Source organism: Porites lutea, chromosome 8 (genome assembly GCF_958299795.1).
Source record: "Porites lutea chromosome 8, jaPorLute2.1, whole genome shotgun sequence".
Taxonomy (NCBI): domain Eukaryota; kingdom Metazoa; phylum Cnidaria; class Anthozoa; order Scleractinia; family Poritidae; genus Porites; species Porites lutea.
The window spans coordinates 27,479,425-27,501,168 of NC_133208.1; the positions used below are offsets into that span (position 1 = coordinate 27,479,425).

Genomic DNA, 21,744 nt, shown 5'->3' on the forward strand with positions numbered 1-21,744 from the left:
GGGGTGAGCAACAACAACAACAACTTCTAATTAGCTGGCGGCTAGTCCAAAGCAAAAACAAAAAGGGCAGTTTTCTTGTGTTCACCGTGTTACGTTAAGGATTATGTAGCTGATTCTTAGCCGCAGATGAGCCTCTAACACAAGTTGAATCAGGATGAAACTTTCTTGAAAGCTATAAACATGTTTAACCAACTTACCCCTTTTCGCTATTTTCATCTACTATGACTTGCTTCTCTGCTTTTCCTACTGCCAATATACAGGCCTATGAAAAGGAAAGAACGTCAACGGACAGGTAATACATTTTAGTAAAATCCAACTAGTGGTCTATTATCAATGCTGCGTACTGATCGGTTGAGTTACTACTAGGCTATATGCTATAGCCCCCTAGTAGCGAAAAGCACGAGCCTTTTGATGGCAAAAAGGATTAAAGTCTAGCTTTAACTAGCTAAAAATTTTTTATTCTCGATATTTTTGACCAACTAGTTGGATTTTACTAAAACAATTATTCCTCTCGCCCTCATGGCCTCTGAGTTAATAGCCCACGAGGCCGAATTATTGACTCAGAGCCCATTCGGGCTCGAGGAATAATTGTTAAGTATCTATATACTGGAGCTTGTTTATATCATCGAAAGACAGCCTTCGTTGCTTTAACCGGGTAAGTCTGCGAGCAGACTCTTTCAGTCAATCGAGTCGAGGCTTACCCTATATGTTGGAGACTTGTCGCCCCCGGGGGTTACTCCCTATAATGGCCTATACGGGGATGCTTCTCCCGAAAGGGATACCTTTTCCAGGCTTCTGGTATATAAAAGAGTAGGGATTTCACCAACCTAATAGAGAAACTGGGAACGAGGTTGGGATTTCACTAGTTGAAGAATATAAAATGGTAGGGTAATCTGTCTTTCCGTCTGCAAAAAGACCCAAGGCCCGGTTCAGACGCTGACCTTTTCATGAGCCGAACCTAATAAATTGAATTAAGTGTATGGAAATTTCGGCGTCTGAATCAGTTAGGAACGCCTGTTTCAATTTGGAACGGCTCGGCCGTTTTCGCCTAGCCCGGCCGGGAATTTCGCCTTTGGAGCGACTTTAGAACGGCTTTGATTCAGACGCCAAAATTTTCATGTACCAAACCTAATGCATAAATTATTATAACGTATTTTGTAAGCAGTTTGACCGAAATGAGCATTTTTCTCCTTTTCGGAATTTATTTCAGCTGCAATAAGATCGGCGTCTGAATCAATTCAGCCGTTCTTAATAGTTTGGGTCGGCCTTAATTCGAATGAGATCCGGCGTCTGAATTGGGCCTAAGGGGGCTAAGAGAAGAAATCATGGCTCTGAAAAAGTCAAAAAATGTATTGGTTTTGTGATTTTTTCAGATTTTAAAAGATAGTGCATCTACAGCAGTTAAAAGGGATGAACGACGTTCTAAACTGGGTATTTGTCAATGGAAGAGATACAAAAAGGGGTACCTTCTCTATCAAAAATGGTACATAGCTGGGGTAAGGGGTTGGACCCTTCCAGTATGAAACTTTAACTTTGTTGAGAACCCCGTCCCCCCCCACCCCGGGACTTCCCGCTGATCGAGGCTTCGGCATTTAGCCGACACCAAAGGATTCGGCCGTCTGCAAGAAAAAAAAAGCCTGTGGTACCCAGGGAAGTGGAGGCTCGGCAGGACTACCATCCGCACGAAATGCTACTAGTCTAAAACAGGGCCGTGATGATGATGGTTTGAAGCACGGTTTCGTCCAAACAAAACGACTAACGAAAATGTATAATGGAGTTTACTCTTTAAGGAATTTTCTCACTTGTAAAACACCGATCCTTGAGTAACCGTTGTAGCAGTAATTAAAAAAAAAAAAAAAACAGCAAGCCCAGGAATAGTTTCCTTCGCAGCCGCTCAGGCCGGAGTCACGCAATGTTCCCCGCCCCCATTGCGTGACTCCGGCCCGAGCGGCTGTGAAAGAGACTAGCACGGGAACGTCCTCCACACGCGATCATTTTTCCCTCTTCCTAGCCTCCCTACAACATAAAGAGTCCCTTGCGGAGGAGAGAAACTCTCCAAAGTTGTTTAAGAATCCGGTTAAAAAAAAAAATATGCGGGTTCATCAATTTCCGGATTCGTGTGGACCTGGTCTGACTTTTCAACCGGAAATTCAGGTTTTCCCAGCATGTTCATGATAAATACCGCACATTTGCACACTTACTTGAGGTGGGTTTATGATTGCAGAAAAGTTCTTGACTCCGTACATGCCGAGATTTGATACTGTTATTGTTCCTCCTTGGAATTCATGAGGTTGAAGTTTGTTATCCCTCGCTTTCTCTGCTAGAGCATTGGTGTCAGCACTTATGTCTTGTAAACCCTGACGTAATTGGACAAAGTTTAAAATAAACAGTGGAGAAGGTTGAGTTTGAGTGGTAGCATAATGTATCAACACGTTTTCCGAAAAAAAAAAAATACTAACTGTTGGTATTGCTTTCAAGACGTCGGCAACAAAATGAGATAGCCATTTTCTTCTAAAGGTGATTTGGGCTAAATTAATTTTTACACCCATCGAGTATAATCATAGCGTTTCTTTGAACAATAAGCTTAGCTGAATTAGTGTTGTGTGTACACCATTTTTACCAAGCAGCACGGAATATAAATATGTATAATACATCATTTTAGTACCAGTACCTTTTTATCTGCATTGAAGACAATCGGTGTAATAAGTCCTGATTCCGTACTGACAGCTACACTAATGTCAACGTTATTGTGTCTGCAAAAGGGTATTCTCCTCATTAATACCATAAGAAAATTATGGAGATAAAACAAGTTAAAGGTTGGTTGGCAGTTTGAAATAGGTAGGGACACAAGTTAACTTTGTACCACATTTTAGATAGACAGTTTATTATTGTGTCAAAGGAGGCTCTAGCCAGCCTCTTGTGGCCCGATATTTGGGATGCTGTAGAAAGGAAAAAAGGTTAAAAAAGGTTTAAAGGCTTGTCTATAGAAGGAAGTGCACTTAGATTATCCAGCTAGTTTACAAGCACTCCACTCAAATGCTTAGAAACAAATAATTCAAATACAACATTAAAGTATTAAAAGCCCCAACTGGCAGGAGGCAACCAGTTGGCTATTTACAAGCTTGGCTGAGGATTTCAACTTGGAACGAGCAAGAACAAATCCAGCAAGTGGCCAGAGCGGGACTTGAACCGAGGAGCACTGGATTGCGAGTCTGACGCACTGACCACTCGACCATGCTGCCCCCGGGAAGGAGAAGGATATAAAAATTATTTCATTTCTGGAGATACACTTACTGTCTTATGAAGTCTGTCATCCACGAAGAGTTTGCCTCGGGAACTTTTTTACAAGCTAGAGCGCAGGCCTTAAGTACAAAGTCATTCACTGACAGTTTGTATGCACCATTTGAATCCAAATTCAGCTGCTTTCGAACTCTAAAAAAAGAAAATCACTTGAGTTTAACAAGTATGGAAAAATGGGGCTTAGATCATATGGCGCCAGACAAATTTTTGACCGGCTGAAAAAGTTGACCAAATACACCCTGCTCTAATATCCCTGATTTAATTCTTGCTGTTTTCAATAAGAATATGACCCAAATCTGTACCCGAAATTCTCTATTAGGCCCCCCCACCCCTCAAGTATAACCCCCCTCTCTAATAAGCCACCACTTTCAGGGGAACAATGTTAATAACCCCCTCTTTTTTAAGCCCCCCCCCCTCCCCCCACTTCCCTCCTTAATAAATGATAGACTGAATTACTCTAAGGCACATGATATAGACTGATCTGGTCTGGCTATTCATATGCCGGAAGTTCATATTTGTTCTTGATCTCTCGCTGCGTGACTTCCAACTACGTGTGCTTGAGATTTTCCATTTTATGTTCTAGCTCTTTATGACAAGCCCCTGTCTCAAGCCCCTGGTCTGTCTCTACAAGGCCCCATGAAATGTACATGAAAAAAAATAGGCATCTCAGGGGCCTTAAGAGAGGATTTACAATAATTTAAATGTCAAATTTTGGCCTAACAGGTTTTTTTTAATCATTAGGCTGGTTCTCATAGGTGGCTCTCAAATGCAATAATAAAAATAAAACAACTTTTGCACTGTAAAATTAGTATCAGTAAACAGAGAAATACACTCACTCTAACAAATCATCCACTTGGATATCCACTGAAAGGTAATAATGAGGAATAGTCTGCTTGGATTCCAAGAGCCGTTTAGCGATGACCTAGCAATACAGTTTAAGAGAAGAAAAATTATCAATACTTTTGATATAATTACTGTTGTCGTAGCCTGTTAGCAAGCTCTCCAGGGCACTCTTGCAGGAGGGCAAAAAATGGTTTGTCCTGCCACTAAAGTAACCCAGAGAGATTTCTACCAGGCTACTGAGGACTACTTTCATATACCCACTATCTTCTCAAGCTTTAATTTGATGAAATGATAAGTGGAGAGACTTGAGCGGTCTACAGCTGTCTTCAGGGCTGGGAATTACCCTGGCTACCATAAGCATCCCTCCCTATATTCAGAGGAAACTTTATTAGGGAAAATAAATGCAAAAGGACTTTGTAACAGTTCAATTCTCTGCCTACTATTTGTATCTACCAACTCAGCAAATTTGAAGTCTTATTCACATCCCTAAATGAGAGCACTTGTTAAACCCACCTTCCTGACATTTGTAAGAGGAATATCTGTAAAATCTGCTCCTGTAAAACAATAAAAGGATTTTCACATTCAAGATCAATGTTTGAAAAATGACGATTTCATAACTATCATTTGCACTTGCTTTATCTGTTTTCATATTTGTAAGTGACATTAATACTACAACAGTGTCATCATCATGTTATGAGGCCATATAATTATTCAAATATTGTGGAAATAGCATAGAAGTTCAAACAAACAAACAAAAGGCTGAGAGTTTGCCAGGGTTGTCAAAAGTAGCCCGCTGCCGATGAAAATCGCCACCTACTTGGTTAGTATCAGCCGGCTACTCTGCTTAGCATTTCTTTAAGAATGGCTTTTTTTCAAATAAAATATCCCTGGACTGGTCGCTTACTTTGACAACTCTGCCGTCTACTTCAAAACTTTCTGACAACCCTGATCTGCTAAACACAATAAATTCTAGCCAATCAAAACTCACCAGGTGCAACCACAGGAGTGGGTGCCACTGCTGCAACAGCAGGTGTTGCCACGGTAACATCTTGTGCCACCACTCGGCCACCAGGACCACTACCCTGTAGAGCCTACAAACAGACACAAACAACCTCAGCGCTGACAGAAATGTTTTGCTTTGTCCCCTATGCACATAGTAAAATATGTTCCAAAGAAATGGTATAAGAACAATGTTCTTACACCACAATCTCACCTGCAATCTTGAAACAGTTTTATGTTACATTTAGATTAGATTATATATTGATTATTTATTACTATTTCATTTTCCATTGAAATAGACCATTTTACAGTTATGAGCTTGGTACCCTAGCCCCTGCTGTGAACAAGAGGCTGAGGTTGACCTTGTTTTGATACAAACCTCTTTCGTTTTCTCATGAAAAACTAGTTAGCATAAGAACAAAATGGATTAACAAAATAAAGGGGGAAGGGTTGTATCAAAACAATGTCAACTCCAGCCTTGTTTGCAACTGTAACTGTAAAATGGACCATTGAATGTAATTGACTATCAAACAAAAGGAAAATGTGACATTATCACATCATGAGTCATTAGCGGCCTTTCTCCTCCCATTTACAGTGTAACTTGATTTGTGGTTTTTAGTTAATTAACTAAAAAACTTACCTAAAGAGGAAGGGAAAGCAAATACTTACAGCCAATTCAATGCCTTTTTCCCTTGCAATCTTCTTTGCCAATGGACTGGCAAACACTCTCCCACCAGCTGCAGGTGGGGGAGGAGGGGGTGGAGAGGCAGAAGTCATAGGTGGGGGAGGGGGTGGGGCTGCAGATGAAGCTGGAGAAGGTGGTGGAGGAGGGGGTGGAGTGGTGGCCTCAGCAGGTTTCTCCTGAAAACAAAAAAAAAATAGATAAATAATTATGAAGAAACAATGACACTTACTTATAAGTTACTCAATAACACTACCATGATCTTTTAAAATTAGATAGTGGGTTACTTGGCGTAGACTATCTATATTCTGAATCTCTCAAAATTATTTTATATGTACACTGTACTTTGGTTTCATGACATCACACTCATGAATGCTGGTTTTATTTTATTAGCTTTCGAAGAAAGGTGATCATGAGGTACAGAAAATGTAAAGCATATTATAACTATATGCAGTGCTAAAAGTATTGAAAAGTCTGCACATGCCAACAATATTACACCTGAATTGAAAATTGTCTTAAAATGACTGTATTTCATAACAAAAGAGGGGACAAGGGAGAATGCTTTACAATAAGTATGCTGAATCTGCGAGCAGAGAGAAAAGAAAATACTGATTGCACTACTTACTGAAGCTGGTGCTGCAGCTGGTCCATCTTCTTCAGGAACATAGTTCTTGAATGCATCAACATCATCTTTATTTTCCACAATTATACAGAGCAGTTTGCCAATAGGAATATCCTTACTTCCTGCAGGAATTAAAATCTTGGCCAGAAAGCCTTCTTCAGGAGTCTCAAAGTCCATTGTGGCCTTGTCTGTTTCAATCTGAGCTAAAAGATCTCCCTCACTTAACTCATCGCCTTCCTGTTTTTCCCAGCTGACAATTGTGCCCATCTCCATTGTGGGAGACAGTGCTGGTAATGGTACGTTTGTGTGAGGAGGAAGACCTGTTGTTAAAGATAGAATGTATAAATTTTATTAGAAATTGACTCATGAGATAATGACAAGTACTTCCCCTTATTTCCCCATAATATCATCACGTTTGAGAGCTATAAGTTATGGGTAGCGATCTTGGTTTCATATGTACAAAGGGGATCAGCATCGGGAGTTTATACAGTAGTGGTAGAGAGGCAATTTTTTTATTTTTCTTGCCTCCTCCCAAATCGTTGCCCATCCCCTAAACAGATTATTTTGACACTCATCCCCAGGCTAGACTCGGAACATTTGAAACCAAGTTGGCCGGCAATACCGCAAAGTGCTCGATCTCGATAATCTTAGAGAAAAATAGGGGACTGTGAATAGTCTAGACAAGTATTAAAAAACCAGTGGCAACAAGTGAAAGTACAGTTAAAGTTGCTTTACTTGAATAGCAGGACCAGATCAGAGCTACCACTCAAGTTGCTGGGTGAATCAACAATAATTTGATTTACCCAGCAATATTAGAAGTGGGGAATTAAACACCTAGGGAGTTTTTTTGGTCTCCTTTCCCACATGCATACCAGTAGGAATAACTTAATAAAATGATCACCAAAGGGAAAGTGTTTTGATCTTTTACTAAACTCTCAACAAGCCTTTTAAGCAAATGTATGGAGATCAGTCTGGAGAGTTTGTATGTTGATATTGGGGTTTAAAGTGTTACAGTCCAAAGACCTACAAGTTAGCATGACACTTCACAAACCCATAATTAACCCTATAGTGCAGATCGGAGGTAAGAGACAACTCAGATGTGATACAGACACTTGTACACTAACACTGAAGAAATTTAAACCCATATCAGGAGAAGTGTGTTATTCACATTTTATTCCAGTGACAAGCTAATGGTTAAAACTTAACCCTAAGATCAACTGGCCACCCATCTCCTAGACCCACTGGAAGAGATCTACGTGTATTTCCACACTATCACACTGTCAATTAACTCAACAGAAACTCACTTTCTGAGCTGAGCCACCGAAAGCCATATCTTGAAAGATTTGAAGATAAGACCTGTCTAGAGCCAGTTGAATACCTAAAAGAAGAAATTTATACATTATGTGATCTTTAAAAAAGTGCTATCATGGAGATGACTTTTACTAAAAATTGACTGAGTTTACACAACTGGGCCCAGTTGTTCGAACACGGGTTAGCAGTAACCCAGGGTTAAATTTTAACCCCGGTTTCTTTATCTTTTTATCAAAAGCACTCTCTCGGATAATTTTCTCTATTCTTTTTAGAGTATCCAATTATCAAATTGTAGGCAAAGAGAATTCAACTGAATTAGCTTTCTAATCTCTCATATCTGAGTTCAAATTTTGCACTAACCCAAGGTTATCTTAACCCAGCTTCGAACAACCCGGCCCAGAAGATTAAAATAAGTCTGCATCTCTTCTTATATCTTTATGTACCTTCAGCAACATTAAGGGATTTATAAAGGTGACCAGAGGCTGTGGTTATTATGGATCCATGGTTGATTGCCAGTCTACTGAGCGGGAGGACATGGGTTCAAAGCCTGGTCAGACCAGCAGCAACACTAAGGGTCTTAACTACTGTATTTATTCAAATAAGTTCCCAACCTCGAATTAGCATCCACCTCAAATAAGCACTCATAATAAAGGCAGAAAAAGTTAATAAGCCCCGAGCCTCGAATAAGCACCCACCCCCCTCCCCCTTTCCATTCAAACTCAAATAAATTTGAATCCCAGCTTGTCATTTAGGCAAGAAGTTTGCACATTTTGCTTGCCTGGGGTCACTTCTAGCTTGTCTCAGCTAATGATCTTGTTAAAGGATTACTTGCCTGGATTCTTAACCCTTTAAACCCTAAGAGTGCATCAAATTTCTCCTTGTAATATCAATGCTTTGTAAAACAGAGTGGTCATGAGAATTATAGACATGATCACACAAGATGAATTTGTTAGATATTTTATCAACTTCTCCCCACTACTTCTGTGGGAAATGAATAGGGGAGACAAATGAGAATTCAAATTTTGATCTTAGGGTTTAAAGGGTTAATACTTGCCCGTTGGGCATTAAGTAAGCTTTAAAAGTTACTTGCCCAGCAAGAAAATCTACATGCACTTGTCCCAGACTAATGGATGGGACTTTTTTCGAGCCCTGGTTAGACCCTCTTATCTTCTTGGATTAACTGTAAATCCTGCCTCGCAACCTTGGCCCATTTAAATGGTATGGGACATTAAAGAACGCACACACTGTTCTAAAGAGTCGGGGATATACATATACCGCTGTATCCCCAGTGTGGCAGTCTATCTCTGCCACTTTCTGGTTGGCCCTGCTGGATCATTTGAAGGGCTTCTACATGTAAACAAAATAGATCATAACACACATATAGCCAGAAGCCATGCGATTTGCTAGGGCTAAGATTTCCGTACAACCCCCTATATTTATTGTGCATGCAGTAACTTCACACGTTTTCGCACAAATATGAATTGGAATTGAAACAATGCATGACAAATGAATGGGACTGTCCGGGAATCTTACCAGATCAAATCAAATATTCGAAGAAACATTTCACAACTGCGTGCACCCATGCTCACCTCTTATATAATCGGAACTGTATAGGCACGGTACGGTCGACAAAGCTTAACTACGCTGATTGTAGTCAAATTACCACCACAACATCTTGCACAAAAACTCAACGATTTTACTTCTATCTCAAATTTTTAAAAGTTTAGCTAAGGAAAATCAGATCTACGTACGTATTTCCTGACATCTACGCCCGCACATAAACTAAAGATTATTCATGCAATATCGAAATCTAAATGTGCAAGGACATCCAGTGATCGAATCATGCATGGCGGTCGCCGCTTATCTGAATCAAACTTACCTCGGGCAACAAATTACAACCGTTCGTCGTTGAATCAATGAATGCAGCTCACAGACGCTTGTCCTCAGGGCTGCAAATCGCCCTCTTCGTCCTAGGATACTAACCGCTTTTCGGGCAGACAACATCGTCCACTTCTACATGCACGTATCGATCGCACTTCCCGGCCGAAACTCACCAACAACCCCTCTTTGGTCATATATGCTGAACCAAAGTGTCTCTCAAATGTCACGCTCCCAGAGCTCTTAGCGGACACTTTCAAAGCAGCAGGGAAGCTTGGGAAGGGTTACCGGGGAAATACAAAATGGCGGAAAATAACACATAGCTTTCATAAACAAACATTTGCTTTTTTAGAGTGCGTGCGATTTTATTTTAAAGCATGGCTGCTAAGCAAGTACAAGCCTACTTAGAGAGGCATCACATTGGAGCGTTATTTGAGGTAACGATTTTAAGATCGTATATAAAACCTACTGTTTGTTTGGTGGGAATTTGGAAATGTAATATTAATTTATAAGCTTAAGTGCTTATCAATGAAATGAACAAATGTTCACGACGCTTACCGTCACGGTGATCCTTTTACTGTTTACGTTTATTGTTATGACGAAATTTAAATTATGCAACTGGAATGCCTTTAGCTTTAAACATTTTACCGTGTTTGTCGTACAAAGAGCCTAGGCCTTACACTGGTATTTTCATCTTTCTGGCATGGGGATCACTGTTAAAGTATATTTAGTTTCTTTCTTTCTTTCCTTCCTTCTTTCTTTCGTTTTTTTAATTACACAAACGTATTGGAAAGCATCTTGCACCTAAGAACTTTGGTTTTTGTTGCAGTGTTGCCATCGTTGTTGTCTATCCATATATTGTGAAAAGTAAAGTTAATACCAATAATTGTTCTATGTCAATGTTAGGCTCAATAACAACAACAACAATAACAATAATAATAATGATGATAATGGTGATGATGACAATGACGATGATGATAATAATAATAATGATTTATTAAAGAAAATCATAATTAACAATTACTATATTATTCCTCGAGCCAGAATGGGCTCTCAGTTAATAGCCCATGAGGCCAAAAGCCGAATTGGCTATTGACTCAGAGGCCATGAGGGCGAGAGGAATAATTGCTTTAGCTAGTAAAATCCAACTAGTTGGTCAAAAATATCAAAGCAAAACGACTTTAGCTTGTAAAACGCGATTCAGCCCCCATTGTTTTGGTTTTCAAAGCTGGCGCTTTTCGCTACTAGTGGGCTATAACATATAGCCTAGTTGTAGCTCATCCAATCGTAACACAGCTTTGATAATAGACCACTAGTTAGATTTTACTAACAATGATAATAATATTATTATGATAAAGATAATAATAACGATACTGACAGTAATAATAGCATAATACACTTATCAGTGGTGTTCTGGGGAGGTTGGCCCAGGGAACCCTTGGACATTTGCACAATGATGTTTGTAATGACAGCCTCTGCTAAAGTTAATGTTGTGTGCTACACGCCAAACTACAACTGTGTATTTCTGCAGTTCAAATCATCTTCATTCTATGTTTCATGCCTTTCATGGGCTAAGATGAACTACACGAATAATTTTGGCTGCTTCCAGTGAATGGGTCTTCATAGCTCAGTTGGTAGAACACTGCAGTACTAACGCAGAGGCCATGGGTTTGAATCTGGTTGAAGTCCCAAAATTTTGGGGGGGTTAATTTTTGCAATTGCTTAAATTGCAATTACCACTGCGATGTTCATATCTTCATTTAAACCAAACTAAAACTGTTGTTAAGTTTGGTCCAGTACAAGCGGTGTTGTTTTACTGTGTTTCAACTGGACCTAAATGATACTGAAAGAAGGTTATTGAATTTTTTTCAGGATCTGATGGCAAAAATCATCAAAGATACACCTGAAGAACCAGTTCCTTTTCTTATCAAAGTCTTAAAAAAGATGTATGCTGAAGGGAGTTCTAAGGTACAGTTGTTTTTATTTGTTTCTTTCAATTTGCTTTCAATACCGGTAAATTATAGTATTTTGCAGATGTTAGATGACATGTTTTTATTACTCAACTCTTGATACACAATGGCATTATTTACTGTGGTATTGCAGGTTGTTTAAAGATAATTTTAATAAATTGGATTTTTACATTAAGACATCATTTTTCTGTTGATTATGCAGGGTCCTGGGTCATCTCTCCCACCATCAGGATCAAAGGCAACATTTACAAGATCAATGGGCCTTACGGGAACATCAGTGGGGAGGTATTCATTTGATGAAGGTAGAAATGCATTAGCCAAATCCTGGGCAGGGCTGGATATCCGTACTGAGGGATCAAAGTACCGACCTAGCAGTGCCTCCAAAGCTGGTCGAGATTACCCACGACCCTGGCTGAGTGGTTCAAGCAAGCCTGGAAAGGGTGGTGGAGCTGTGGACAAGGACAACATGCGACCACTTAGAACAGGTATACTGACAGGACTGATGTTAATGTTTAGATGTCCGAAATCCTGAGGTTATTCCTAAATATTGGGCCTACAGTATATAGCTGATTTTGTTTTGATACAGTTTTTCGTAGACCACTTTTAAGGTCACCGTGATTGAAAAACATTGGTGTGGTCTCCAAAAAACTGTATTGAAACACCTTAAATGGGGATCTTATATTTAAACAGTAAGATTAATGAACTTGGCTTTTTTGATTGTAGTGGGCAACAACGAACGACCTCCGTGGAATAGCAAAACAGCTGTTCCTTCACATGACTTTGATGAGTGGTTCAATATGCAGCACAGGCCAACCAGGACTGCTGATGAGGACTCCCTGGGTTACCAAGGGAGTAAGTAACCTACATTGAACTTAACTATATAATGAATAAATTTAAAGCATGTATATAAATAGGTTTGTGCTGTGGCTAGGAAACTTCTAACATGTTTTCCAGTGAGTTTTCGTTGAGTTCCAGTTTGTGTCCACTTCTAAATCACACCTTTAAATAAAATATTATCTTTATTTGGTATAGCCTGAAAGAACAGCTGACATTTGGCAACGCTACTACTGGCTTGCCCCGCCAATTTGTCTGAGAAACAAGCAGTAGAAATTCCATTCTGATGACGCGTCACTACCCAGATCTGGGTAGTCCTTCCGATTGGTTGAATCAAATTTCTCACATGGCACAACCAATAATTAGAAGCACTACCCAGATCTGGGTAGTGAGGTGTCATCAGTATCAAATTTCTGCGCTTGTTTCTCAGACATCATTTGGTGGGGAAACCAATGGTAGCGTCACTAAATGTTGGCCATTTTCTCAGGTTATAATTAGTATAAAAAAGGGAAAATGCTTAATGACAGTATCTTAAAAAACTGACTGACAGTTAATAAGTGGGAAGTAAATTAATTACCTCTTTTTTTTGTTTTGGTTGTCATGCTAATCAATGTTGTGCGATTGTAAGCTGATATTTAAACTGTATTTTCCTTTCAGCTTCTTCATGGGGACAAAATGGTGAAATGGTGAGAATAACATCATAGTTAATATCAAAATTAAAACATAGCTCATTTCTTGTACAGCCTTTGCACCTGTCATAAAAAGAAATATTCAGCTGCGCTTTGCAACCTTACTCTAGACTTAAGCACCAAAATTCTCCAAGCTTTCCCAGGCTAATAATAATTAATTATTAACCCAAAACACCCCCTTAAACCTGTAACCCAAGAGTGATCAACAGCAAATTTCTTCTAACAGAAAAGATTATGAGAATGAATAAAATGATCACCTAAGGTTTAATGCTGTGATCTTTGATTTTTATTAAATTCTCTTAAGTAATTCTTTAAGGAAATATATGGAGAGTTTCTATGCATAATATCTTGGTCTAATATGTGTCTTTCAATAGCTAAAATTTTTAGCTATTTTTCTCACACTCTTTCTCAATCAATTTCTGGTACTGTTTAAGTGGTGTCCAATACTTTTTGCATAAGGAACAGGCGTATGGTGAATATTGTTTCTGTTGTAGGTAAAATTGATCTCAGGTTGAAGTAGTATTTAACTTAGTTTGATTCAAAATTTTCTTTTGTTTCCTAGCCCTAATTATTCATAGGAGACAAAGAAAACTCTGGTTTAACCTGACAACAGATTTTATCTATAACATTTCCACTTTCACTTACATAATTATCTCACAGGAAATGCCAGCAGAAAGAACAGTGATCTACAACAGACGAACAACAGTAACAGGCCCTGAGAGTTATGCTGATGATGATCTTGATGAAGAGCTTTATGTGGGGAGAGATGATAAAATCAGAGATGATAGAAACACACCATCAGTGATATCACATGAGTATGTTTATATTTTGCTTTGTGTTACCTCTGCAAGATATTATACTCACCTCCCTCCTCCCCTCCATTTAAAGTTGTTCCTCCAACTTTTGAGCATGGTCAATAATTATTGTATTGCTAGCAACTTTGATATAAAGGGAAGGAGGGGACCACAAGCAGGTCAGTAAAGCCAAAAAAAAAAAGGACAGTGTCTCAAGTATTTTTGCAACTGGTTGTAGCTTTCGGTTCTTTAAGCCTGCCCCACTAGCGTGCCCCACCTGTACCAAGGGCTGTTGTTAAGCGGGGCAGTTCCCCCAGCCACCATTGAAGGCTACCACTGGCTACTTTGAAAAAAGTTCATAAAAAATAGAACTAAAGAAATTTTCAGTTCTGTTTGATTCCCCGCCTACTTGTTGTATTTACGCAACAACTAAAATAGTTAGTGACAGTCTTCTCTCTCCCTGCTTTAAATTCAAACTTGAGTGCAGTGGTCAAAACAAGACTCACTGAGTGTGCACACTGAGGATCCACCTCGACATGACTTGCCCTTAGATTTTTAGCTTCTAGATTTAAGATCAGCGTTAATTGTTTTGTTTCAAGAACCTTTTGGACAAACAGCACTGCAGGCAGGGATATTTAAATCTCAGTCGCCCTTTTTTCCAATAGTGATAGAGCGGGGGCTAAATAAAGCACCATCTTTTTTATGGTGGTGGGGCAGGGGGTGGCAGAGGTGAGCAGTGCACACTACCATTCTTTGGATTAGTGTGTCCTGGCTGTGCACAAGGTTTTTGAGCATTTCCCTTGGAAGGCACACACTGGAAAATATGGAGTGATTACTTGCCTTACCTTGTTGCCTTATTTCATAATTTAATACTTGCTTTACGTGGTAGGTCCAGTAGATCACGGAAACAAAAGGCCCGGCATGCTGCTGAGGAGCATCGCCGACAACTACAGGCTCTTCTTCAAAATAAGAATTCAGGGAGGCGTGATATTAATGGGATGAATTTTGATGACCTACATGATGATGGCACTGAGTTGTTAGGTATGGATCAAAAATACACTTTCTTCTGACATTATCTTGCATTGAAAAACAGTGATATTTTCAAAAATATATGAACTAGGAAACTTTCTGCTGTACAGTACATGTAGGTGGACACATGCTATAAGAGGACACAACCCATTATCTACATAAAAATTCTTCAAACTGATCTCTATACATTTCCTTAAAGAATTAGTTGAGAGAATTTGGTAAAAGATCAAAGCATTTTCCCCTTAGTGACCATTTTATAAGTTTTCATAACCTATTCTCTTGATGATGTATTCATTGGTATTCTTAGGATAATATTTGACTGACTCCTCTTTTAAGCGGACAAGTCTGTTTGCTTGTTGGGTAGTTTGACAAAAGTGTTAAATTTTTGGAAAATCATCATTTAGTGGTTTGAAGCTTTTTTTTCTATTCTCTAGAAAATGTGGATGAGTTAGAAGATGAAGGTGTGTCCAGCATGAGCAGTATTGGAACAAAGTTATCCAAGGTAGTTTTTGTTTGGTTATTGCTTAAAGTCTTCCTATACTTTGTGATCAGCTGAAACAGTCTTCCGCTTCATTCTCCACGAACAAGAAGTCTTTTTGTACTCTGTTTATGACCCAGAAGCAATGACTAAACCAAGAGCAGAGACTTCTTGTAGTTACAATAATTGAAGTTGACGTTTAGAGACGGGGTCAACTCCCCTTGCAAAATTGACATGAAACTGCTTCGGTTGAGCATAAGGAGCAAAATAAAAGAAATATCTTCTGCTTTACTGCTCATAAGGAGACGAAAATCAAGCACAAGGTAATCTTAAGCCTGCAACTTATGAAATGTTGAGGATCGACCATCAATCACCAGTCGTATTAAAAATTTTTGTTTGAGCTCTTGTAAGCCATGCTAGTGTGAGAAGAGTTTTTGACCTCATTGTGACCTGACCTGGGTGCAAAACCTGTAACATTTCTTTGTTTTATCGCTATCATTATTCTAGGCTCAGTAATTTTGACTCCTTTGTTTTCCTTGGTTTACGTCATTCGTGGTTTTGGAATCTGCTGCAGTCATTATTTCAAGAACCTGGATAATATTATGAAAAATCATGATTAACCTGGGTACCAGAGGTTTTTTCTCGCGTGCGGCTGGATGCATCTTTATTAGTTAAGAACATTTCAAAACTTCGGCAAAACTTGCAAAAAGCACTGTGAATATTTAACTTTGCCAAAAGATACGTTGAAAATTTAGCCGATATTCAGAAGACGTGACCGAAACCTGAAACCGCGCATGAAAAGTCTCTGGCACCCAGGGTAGTGCTTGTTTTGTAGGGTGTAAGAACATGTTTGCCCTGCTTTCTTTTCTGCCCCAAATAATATTGTCTCGTTGTCTTTTCATCAACCACCTGCAGTCTATGAAGCAAGGAATGGCCACATCAGAATCTATACGAGTCAGTATATGCGCAAGATGTGCCAGGTAAGTCGAACAAGAAATTTAATCGTACTTCCAGGACTTTACTACCCTGCCCCTTCGTGGCAGGAGCGCGCGCACGAAAGGAGGCCTCTTCCTCTTTCCTCGCGCGCCATGGTCCTCTTCTTTCGCTGTGAGCTCCGCCCTCAACCTTTCGTTTGATGTGTTTGGTATTCTTGCATTTCTTCCGTTCAGTTTAAGTCAGAAATTCAGGTACCGTAAATCCTCTATTAAGCTCCCCCCCCCGTCTCCAAACAGTCAATTATGCCCTCCCTTTTGAGGGGAAGAAATTTAATGTTAAGCCCCCTTTCCCTCCCTTTTAATAGAGGATTTACGGTACTTAGTATTTGGTTTCCGGAAAGCCGTGAACGCCATTTTTTAAAGTTTACTCTTACCCTAGCAGCCTCTTTTTCAGGCAAATATACCTTTGATCAACCTCTTTTCCAAGCTAATGTAAATTGCTTTATCCTCTGTAAAAGGGCATCAGGAACCCAGATATCTCTATATCCCTCAGATGCAGTTATTAAATATTATTTGGCCAACAGTGGTGCCTGAGAAGCAAGACTCTTACCTAAAACTTCTTGGTGTTACAAGAAACTAGGTTAAAATCCAACCTTGGCCCTCCGTGCTTCTTGTATAAGGTTACCATGGTTTGGATTTCAGTTCTATTTTTAGAGTCACCATTCAGAAGCGTGTAAAAACTATACGATACAAGTTCCGATTATGCCATTTTTTTTCTTGTAGAATTATCAGTGGCCAACCAAGTGATCGAAAGTCGGAAGGTAAGAATTTTGACCTTTTGACGGCTACATTAGAAAGTATATCATCCTGAAGACTGTTTGTATTTGAATCTTTAACTTCTTCTTCTATTTCAGTTGGCAGTGTTTATTCTGGAAGTGAAGGTAAGAACACTTCATTTAAGGTTTTCAAAGCTGTTATTGCTGTTGAAAAAGACTGTAATGGTCTTTCAATGTATGTTTGTTAAGTGATTATCTAAATCGCGAAGACAGTCGCAGAAAGAAACTTCTCTGGCATAGACTCTGTTAGCAGGAAAAATGGAAGGGTCTTTACTTTCACGGGTATTCCTTGGAGAAACTTTGCGTTGAAATGTTTACAAAGTTTTTGGTTGCATTTGAGGGAAATATGTAAGAAAACGGTGATAGATCTTCATTTATATTTTTTGGGGGTCAATGTTTCCAATTTATTTTGTCTTTTCTGTTCAGATTGTTCATTCAAACCTATTTTCGCGTAACATGGTTTATTTCAAGCATCTCTTTTATCTTGCGCATTCGTGACATATCAGGCGTTTTAATACAAGACATTACTGTTTCATTTTCTTCGACTTGATGAATTTTATAGCTCTTATTCTTTTATCGCTCTTGTGCCTTACAAACCATTTGCTATTTGATTTCCTAGTTGATGAAAATTTTGACAGTGTTTCTCAAGCTGGGAGTACGGTATGACTTTAACATTGATTCACTTTGCTTTAATCAACTTTCGTTGAATGTTATGCGAATTCTACGTCATGCTTAGCCATTTTCAGGCTCCAAGATAGTAATGCAATCGTTCGGTAATAAGTGATGCGAAAAATGCGCCCTTTCCCACATCGCGGGCGTCTTATTTTGGCTTTGCTTGTCAGTTATATTTTCGCGACTTCCCTAGTAGGTTGGCACAGGCTACATCATACTAAGTCTCTCACGCAGGCGTTTCGAGGATGTCATATTTTCTCCCTCGTCACTTGTGGGGAGGAAGGAAATACAACTCTTCCAAGAGTGCCCGCCTGCGGCGCTCATGCACTCATGTGCTTGCAAATTATCAGAGAAAATGAGAAATCAACTCACTTTTGAAGCAAATTTCGGGCCAAAAATGGGTTTTATTTTTCTGTTTTGTTTGACTTTTGTTGTTTGTTTACCAGAGTTTGGACCGGCTATATAGTATTAAGTTTCCTGCCTTTTGCCTTAGATTCGTGTTTCTGCCATTTGCGCTCCGTGCGTGTTTCCTACTCGTTTTCCCTGCGTAGCACAGGTTTCATTGTTAATGTTTTCGACGCTTTCAGTTTACCTAAAGCTAGTTTTGTATTCCCGCGCTTCAGAACTGTTTCTTTTGTTATGTGCTTTGCGGCTTATACATGCATGACTTTCAGCAGCTGTAGACTGTCCGTCTTTCTGTTCTTTACACCTATTTTATTTCTTCACACCTATTTTATTATGCCTGTTCCTTGTTTTATGGCCATCTTTGGCTACAATTGGTTCGCTTGCAGTATGCCGCGTAATGACACCATTTTATGTTTTTTCTTTAGACTGGGCTTAGGAGACCCCCTGTTTGGCCTTCAGGATTTGATTCAGAAAGTAAGAGATCTAATAGTTTCTACCTTTCGTTGAAGTTTTCCTTATGTGACGCAGTTATAACGACCTAAACCAATATTGTCTCAAAACGTTATGGCTGATATTCGTTAACGGCTGTTGATAGCAAAACTGAAAACCAGTCCAATCTAACCCTTCGGTGAAAATCAAATAAACCGGAAAAAAAAAAACTTGTAATCATTCGAGCCTTCTTCGGCACAGCGTTCAAGTAGGTTTTTAGATATTTAGATAAACACGGTTAAAACATCAGTACAAAACGAGAATTAAAGTCTAAAGTACTGGTTTACGTGTTTGCCGTGTGGGTGCCCGTTGATGAAAGTCGTTAATTCCCTTTTTGCTACTGAACCTTGTAAGGGTTAACTTCTTACGTAGTTCGGATGGCGGTCCATTCCAAAGAACAGCCCCTGAATACCCAAGACTTCACTTAAGATAGTCAGTCCTTGGTTTGGGTACACTTAAGATGTTCTCAGAGCGACGGATATTGTAATAAAAGTCACGAACAGAGAACATATCTTGCATGTAGATGATGTCCGCCCGTCATTTCTTTATCATATAAGATTGAAGTTAGTTCAAATTTCCTTCATCCTTATAATTTGTTAAAACCAGTGCATGACTTGATTCATAAAAAGGTTGCTAACTGTTACTTTATATTTGTGTTGTAGAAGTAAGATGGTTTCTTGAAAAAAAAAATCTAAATGAAATGTTATTTTTAAACTGAGTTTTAATGTCTTTTACTTGATCTGATCCACAGGTGATTCTAGCCCGCGTAAAGGTCACCACATGTGGCAAAGTGCAAGTAGACCGCCAGCGAAAGGAAAGCACATGTTTAGGTAGGGTTCAAGTTTTTGTTTGGGGCCAAATGGCGAAGAAGCGAAGTGAGAGTTACAGGCATGGATATAAAACTCGTCATTTTTTTGTGGTGCTATTTCAGTCTTCCATTTTGCTTTTCCAGAGGGGGATCCTTTACAGATGACCATCCAGATAGTTCCAGGCCCCCAACGGCATCTTCGAGCCGTAGTGACTTGGTGTACTCAGGACGGCAACAGAAATCGTGGAAGTTCGATGGATACTCATCAGACAATGACGTAATTCCTTGTGTTCATTTTAAGGCTATGTTCACACTATTCTGGACAGCTTTTCTGGAACAAGTCATTTCCACACATAGAACATCGTGCCGGAGAGGTTGGCCGAGAGGATCTAGTTTTCTAAATCCCAGTCCTTATTCCTGAATATTACTTCTCTCTCAGTGGATTCCAGTCCTCGCTCCTACTTATTCCCGAATACCCGTTCACACTGCACCAAAGTGTGGCACAGAACCTATCCGATATGTGACGCTCCATTTTCGAGATCGGCGCGGCACTGTTTTGCTCGGTTACAAAAACCGCTCCGAAATCACCGTTCTCATGTGTGATCAGAAGCCCTGTGCGCTATGGTTTTCGTAGCGGCGCAAAAGCTATCCGGTATAGTATGAACACCTATCCGATATGTCACTCTTCACTTTTTACATCGCCCAGTGATGGCGTTCATTTATATGATCGTATTCTAAAAGTGCCGCCGAGACCTAAGCCCGCCCACTGGGACCCCTGGTAGGTGAGGTAACCCGCTTAGGTGGGTTAACTCGCCTGTCCATATAATCGCTCATAAGGTCACCCCACCTATCACTGACGTAAACGTGATCAAATTAAAATGAGAGATTATAATTTATATGGACAGGCGAGTTGCCCCACCTAAATGGGTTACCTCACCTACCTGGGGTCCCTCACCTCCATGTAAACAGGCTCTAATTCTGCATGCTGTTGCGTTTCACTTGGTAAGGCTGTCTCGCATGTGCTAAACACTAATGATTGCTTTAATTTAATTTAAATTCATTAATTTCATCTAGACGGAAGTCAATTTTGACCGAGAGGAGACCCCTAAGTTAGGAGAACGTCGGCCGTGGTCCCGGACACCACTGGAGAGCGGCAGCGAGACGGACTGGGAACCAAGGCTGGGTAAGGCGAAATTTCTTGGTAGCATTTTAAAATGGAGAATTTGGCGGGCTTTAATGAAATAAACCAATGAAAAGCGAGAATCAAACAATCAGACGATGTAATAGAGAAGCCACCACACTGTTCGCGTTGTTTTCAGCGTTGGTGGTAGCATTTTGAAAGTTAAAGAGCTGTGTCACGAAAGTATTTAGCAAAATTCAAACAGTGGAAACCGTCATCAAACTAAGTGAAAAAAGAAAATAACTAATGAAAACATGAAAAGAATGTTTAAATAGCACAGCAAATGCAAAGGAGGCACGGATGGGCAAGCTTGAAGAAGATTGAAACAGATTGCAGTTGTGATTTTTGAAAACTTGTCAACCTAACAGTTTTGTAGTTTTTTTTTACGTTTGGTATAATACTCGGGAGACATATCGGTTTGACACGAAGCTTAGGGGATAAATAATAAAGGGCGAAATACCCTATCAAGGAAACGAATTCCTGTAAGAGTTTGACGAGGGAGGGTAGACGCCGCATTCTATTTCCGAATGAGCGGTCCAAGAAAAATATCTTCCTAATATCTGATTGTCTAACTTTTTTTAGGAAGAAGAGCGCCTGCTGGCCGAGGATTTGCTCGGTTTAACAGCGGAGAAGACTCTGACTCAACATAGCATGTATAAGTTGATTCACATTTGGAATTGATACGTTTGAATGCAAAGGGACACTGTGTTTACGGGACTGAAACTTCGCAATTTTCTCAATTTGATGGAAGGAATTCGTTAAGTTCTAACTAAACCGTTTCTGGAATTCAATATTCACTTCCATAAGCAAGGAATATACATAAAAGAGTCAGTAATATTTATTATCTTGCTAGACCCTTAGTTCAATCGCATTTATTCGAATTTGCGTTATCAAAAATAAAACAAAAACAGCGGTGAAGGACTTTGTAAACTTACGAATTTTTAGTTCAATTTGAGCGCTGAGTAGACCATTTTTAAGGAGGTCCCACAT

The 21,744-nt window shown here is 39.5% G+C and overlaps 2 protein-coding genes across 2 annotated transcripts in view; one reads left to right on the forward strand and one right to left on the reverse strand.

The window, feature by feature from the left end:
* The window catches only part of LOC140946125 (dihydrolipoyllysine-residue acetyltransferase component of pyruvate dehydrogenase complex, mitochondrial-like), an 11,030-nt gene extending 1,218 nt beyond the window's left edge, over positions 1-9,812 (reverse strand). The window contains exons 1-11 of the mRNA XM_073395203.1: positions 9,637-9,812; positions 7,751-7,824; positions 6,450-6,766; positions 5,812-6,003; positions 5,132-5,234; positions 4,657-4,697; positions 4,137-4,222; positions 3,295-3,432; positions 2,672-2,753; positions 2,202-2,357; positions 198-262 (exon numbers count right to left, since the gene is read on the reverse strand). Of these exons, the coding sequence (XP_073251304.1) occupies positions 198-262; positions 2,202-2,357; positions 2,672-2,753; positions 3,295-3,432; positions 4,137-4,222; positions 4,657-4,697; positions 5,132-5,234; positions 5,812-6,003; positions 6,450-6,766; positions 7,751-7,824; positions 9,637-9,761 (1,379 nt within the window). The 5' untranslated portion in view covers positions 9,762-9,812. The remainder of the gene's footprint in view (positions 1-197; positions 263-2,201; positions 2,358-2,671; positions 2,754-3,294; positions 3,433-4,136; positions 4,223-4,656; positions 4,698-5,131; positions 5,235-5,811; positions 6,004-6,449; positions 6,767-7,750; positions 7,825-9,636) is intronic.
* Positions 9,813-9,911: 99 nt separating this feature from the next.
* LOC140946124 (uncharacterized protein C8orf34-like) lies at positions 9,912-21,471 on the forward strand. Its single transcript, XM_073395202.1, has 17 exons — positions 9,912-10,072; positions 11,508-11,603; positions 11,808-12,090; positions 12,329-12,457; positions 13,097-13,125; positions 13,789-13,943; positions 14,812-14,963; positions 15,386-15,453; positions 16,345-16,409; positions 17,148-17,185; positions 17,279-17,305; positions 17,820-17,860; positions 18,703-18,751; positions 19,518-19,596; positions 19,719-19,851; positions 20,649-20,757; positions 21,337-21,471. Exons 1-17 carry the CDS (start codon positions 10,013-10,015, stop codon positions 21,402-21,404), a joined length of 1,581 nt encoding a protein of 526 aa, XP_073251303.1. The 5' UTR covers positions 9,912-10,012; the 3' UTR covers positions 21,405-21,471.
* The last annotated feature ends 273 nt before the right edge of the window (positions 21,472-21,744 follow it).

Coding starts and splice junctions, on each gene's coding strand:
- LOC140946124 (XM_073395202.1), top strand. CDS start 10,013: ATGGCTGCTAAGCAAGTACAAGCCTACTTAGAGAGGCATCACATTGGA. Junction 13,126..13,788: donor GGGGACAAAATGGTGAAATG/GTGAGAATAACA, acceptor ATTATCTCACAG/GAAATGCCAGCAGAAAGAAC. Junction 19,852..20,648: donor GATACTCATCAGACAATGAC/GTAATTCCTTGT, acceptor AATTTCATCTAG/ACGGAAGTCAATTTTGACCG.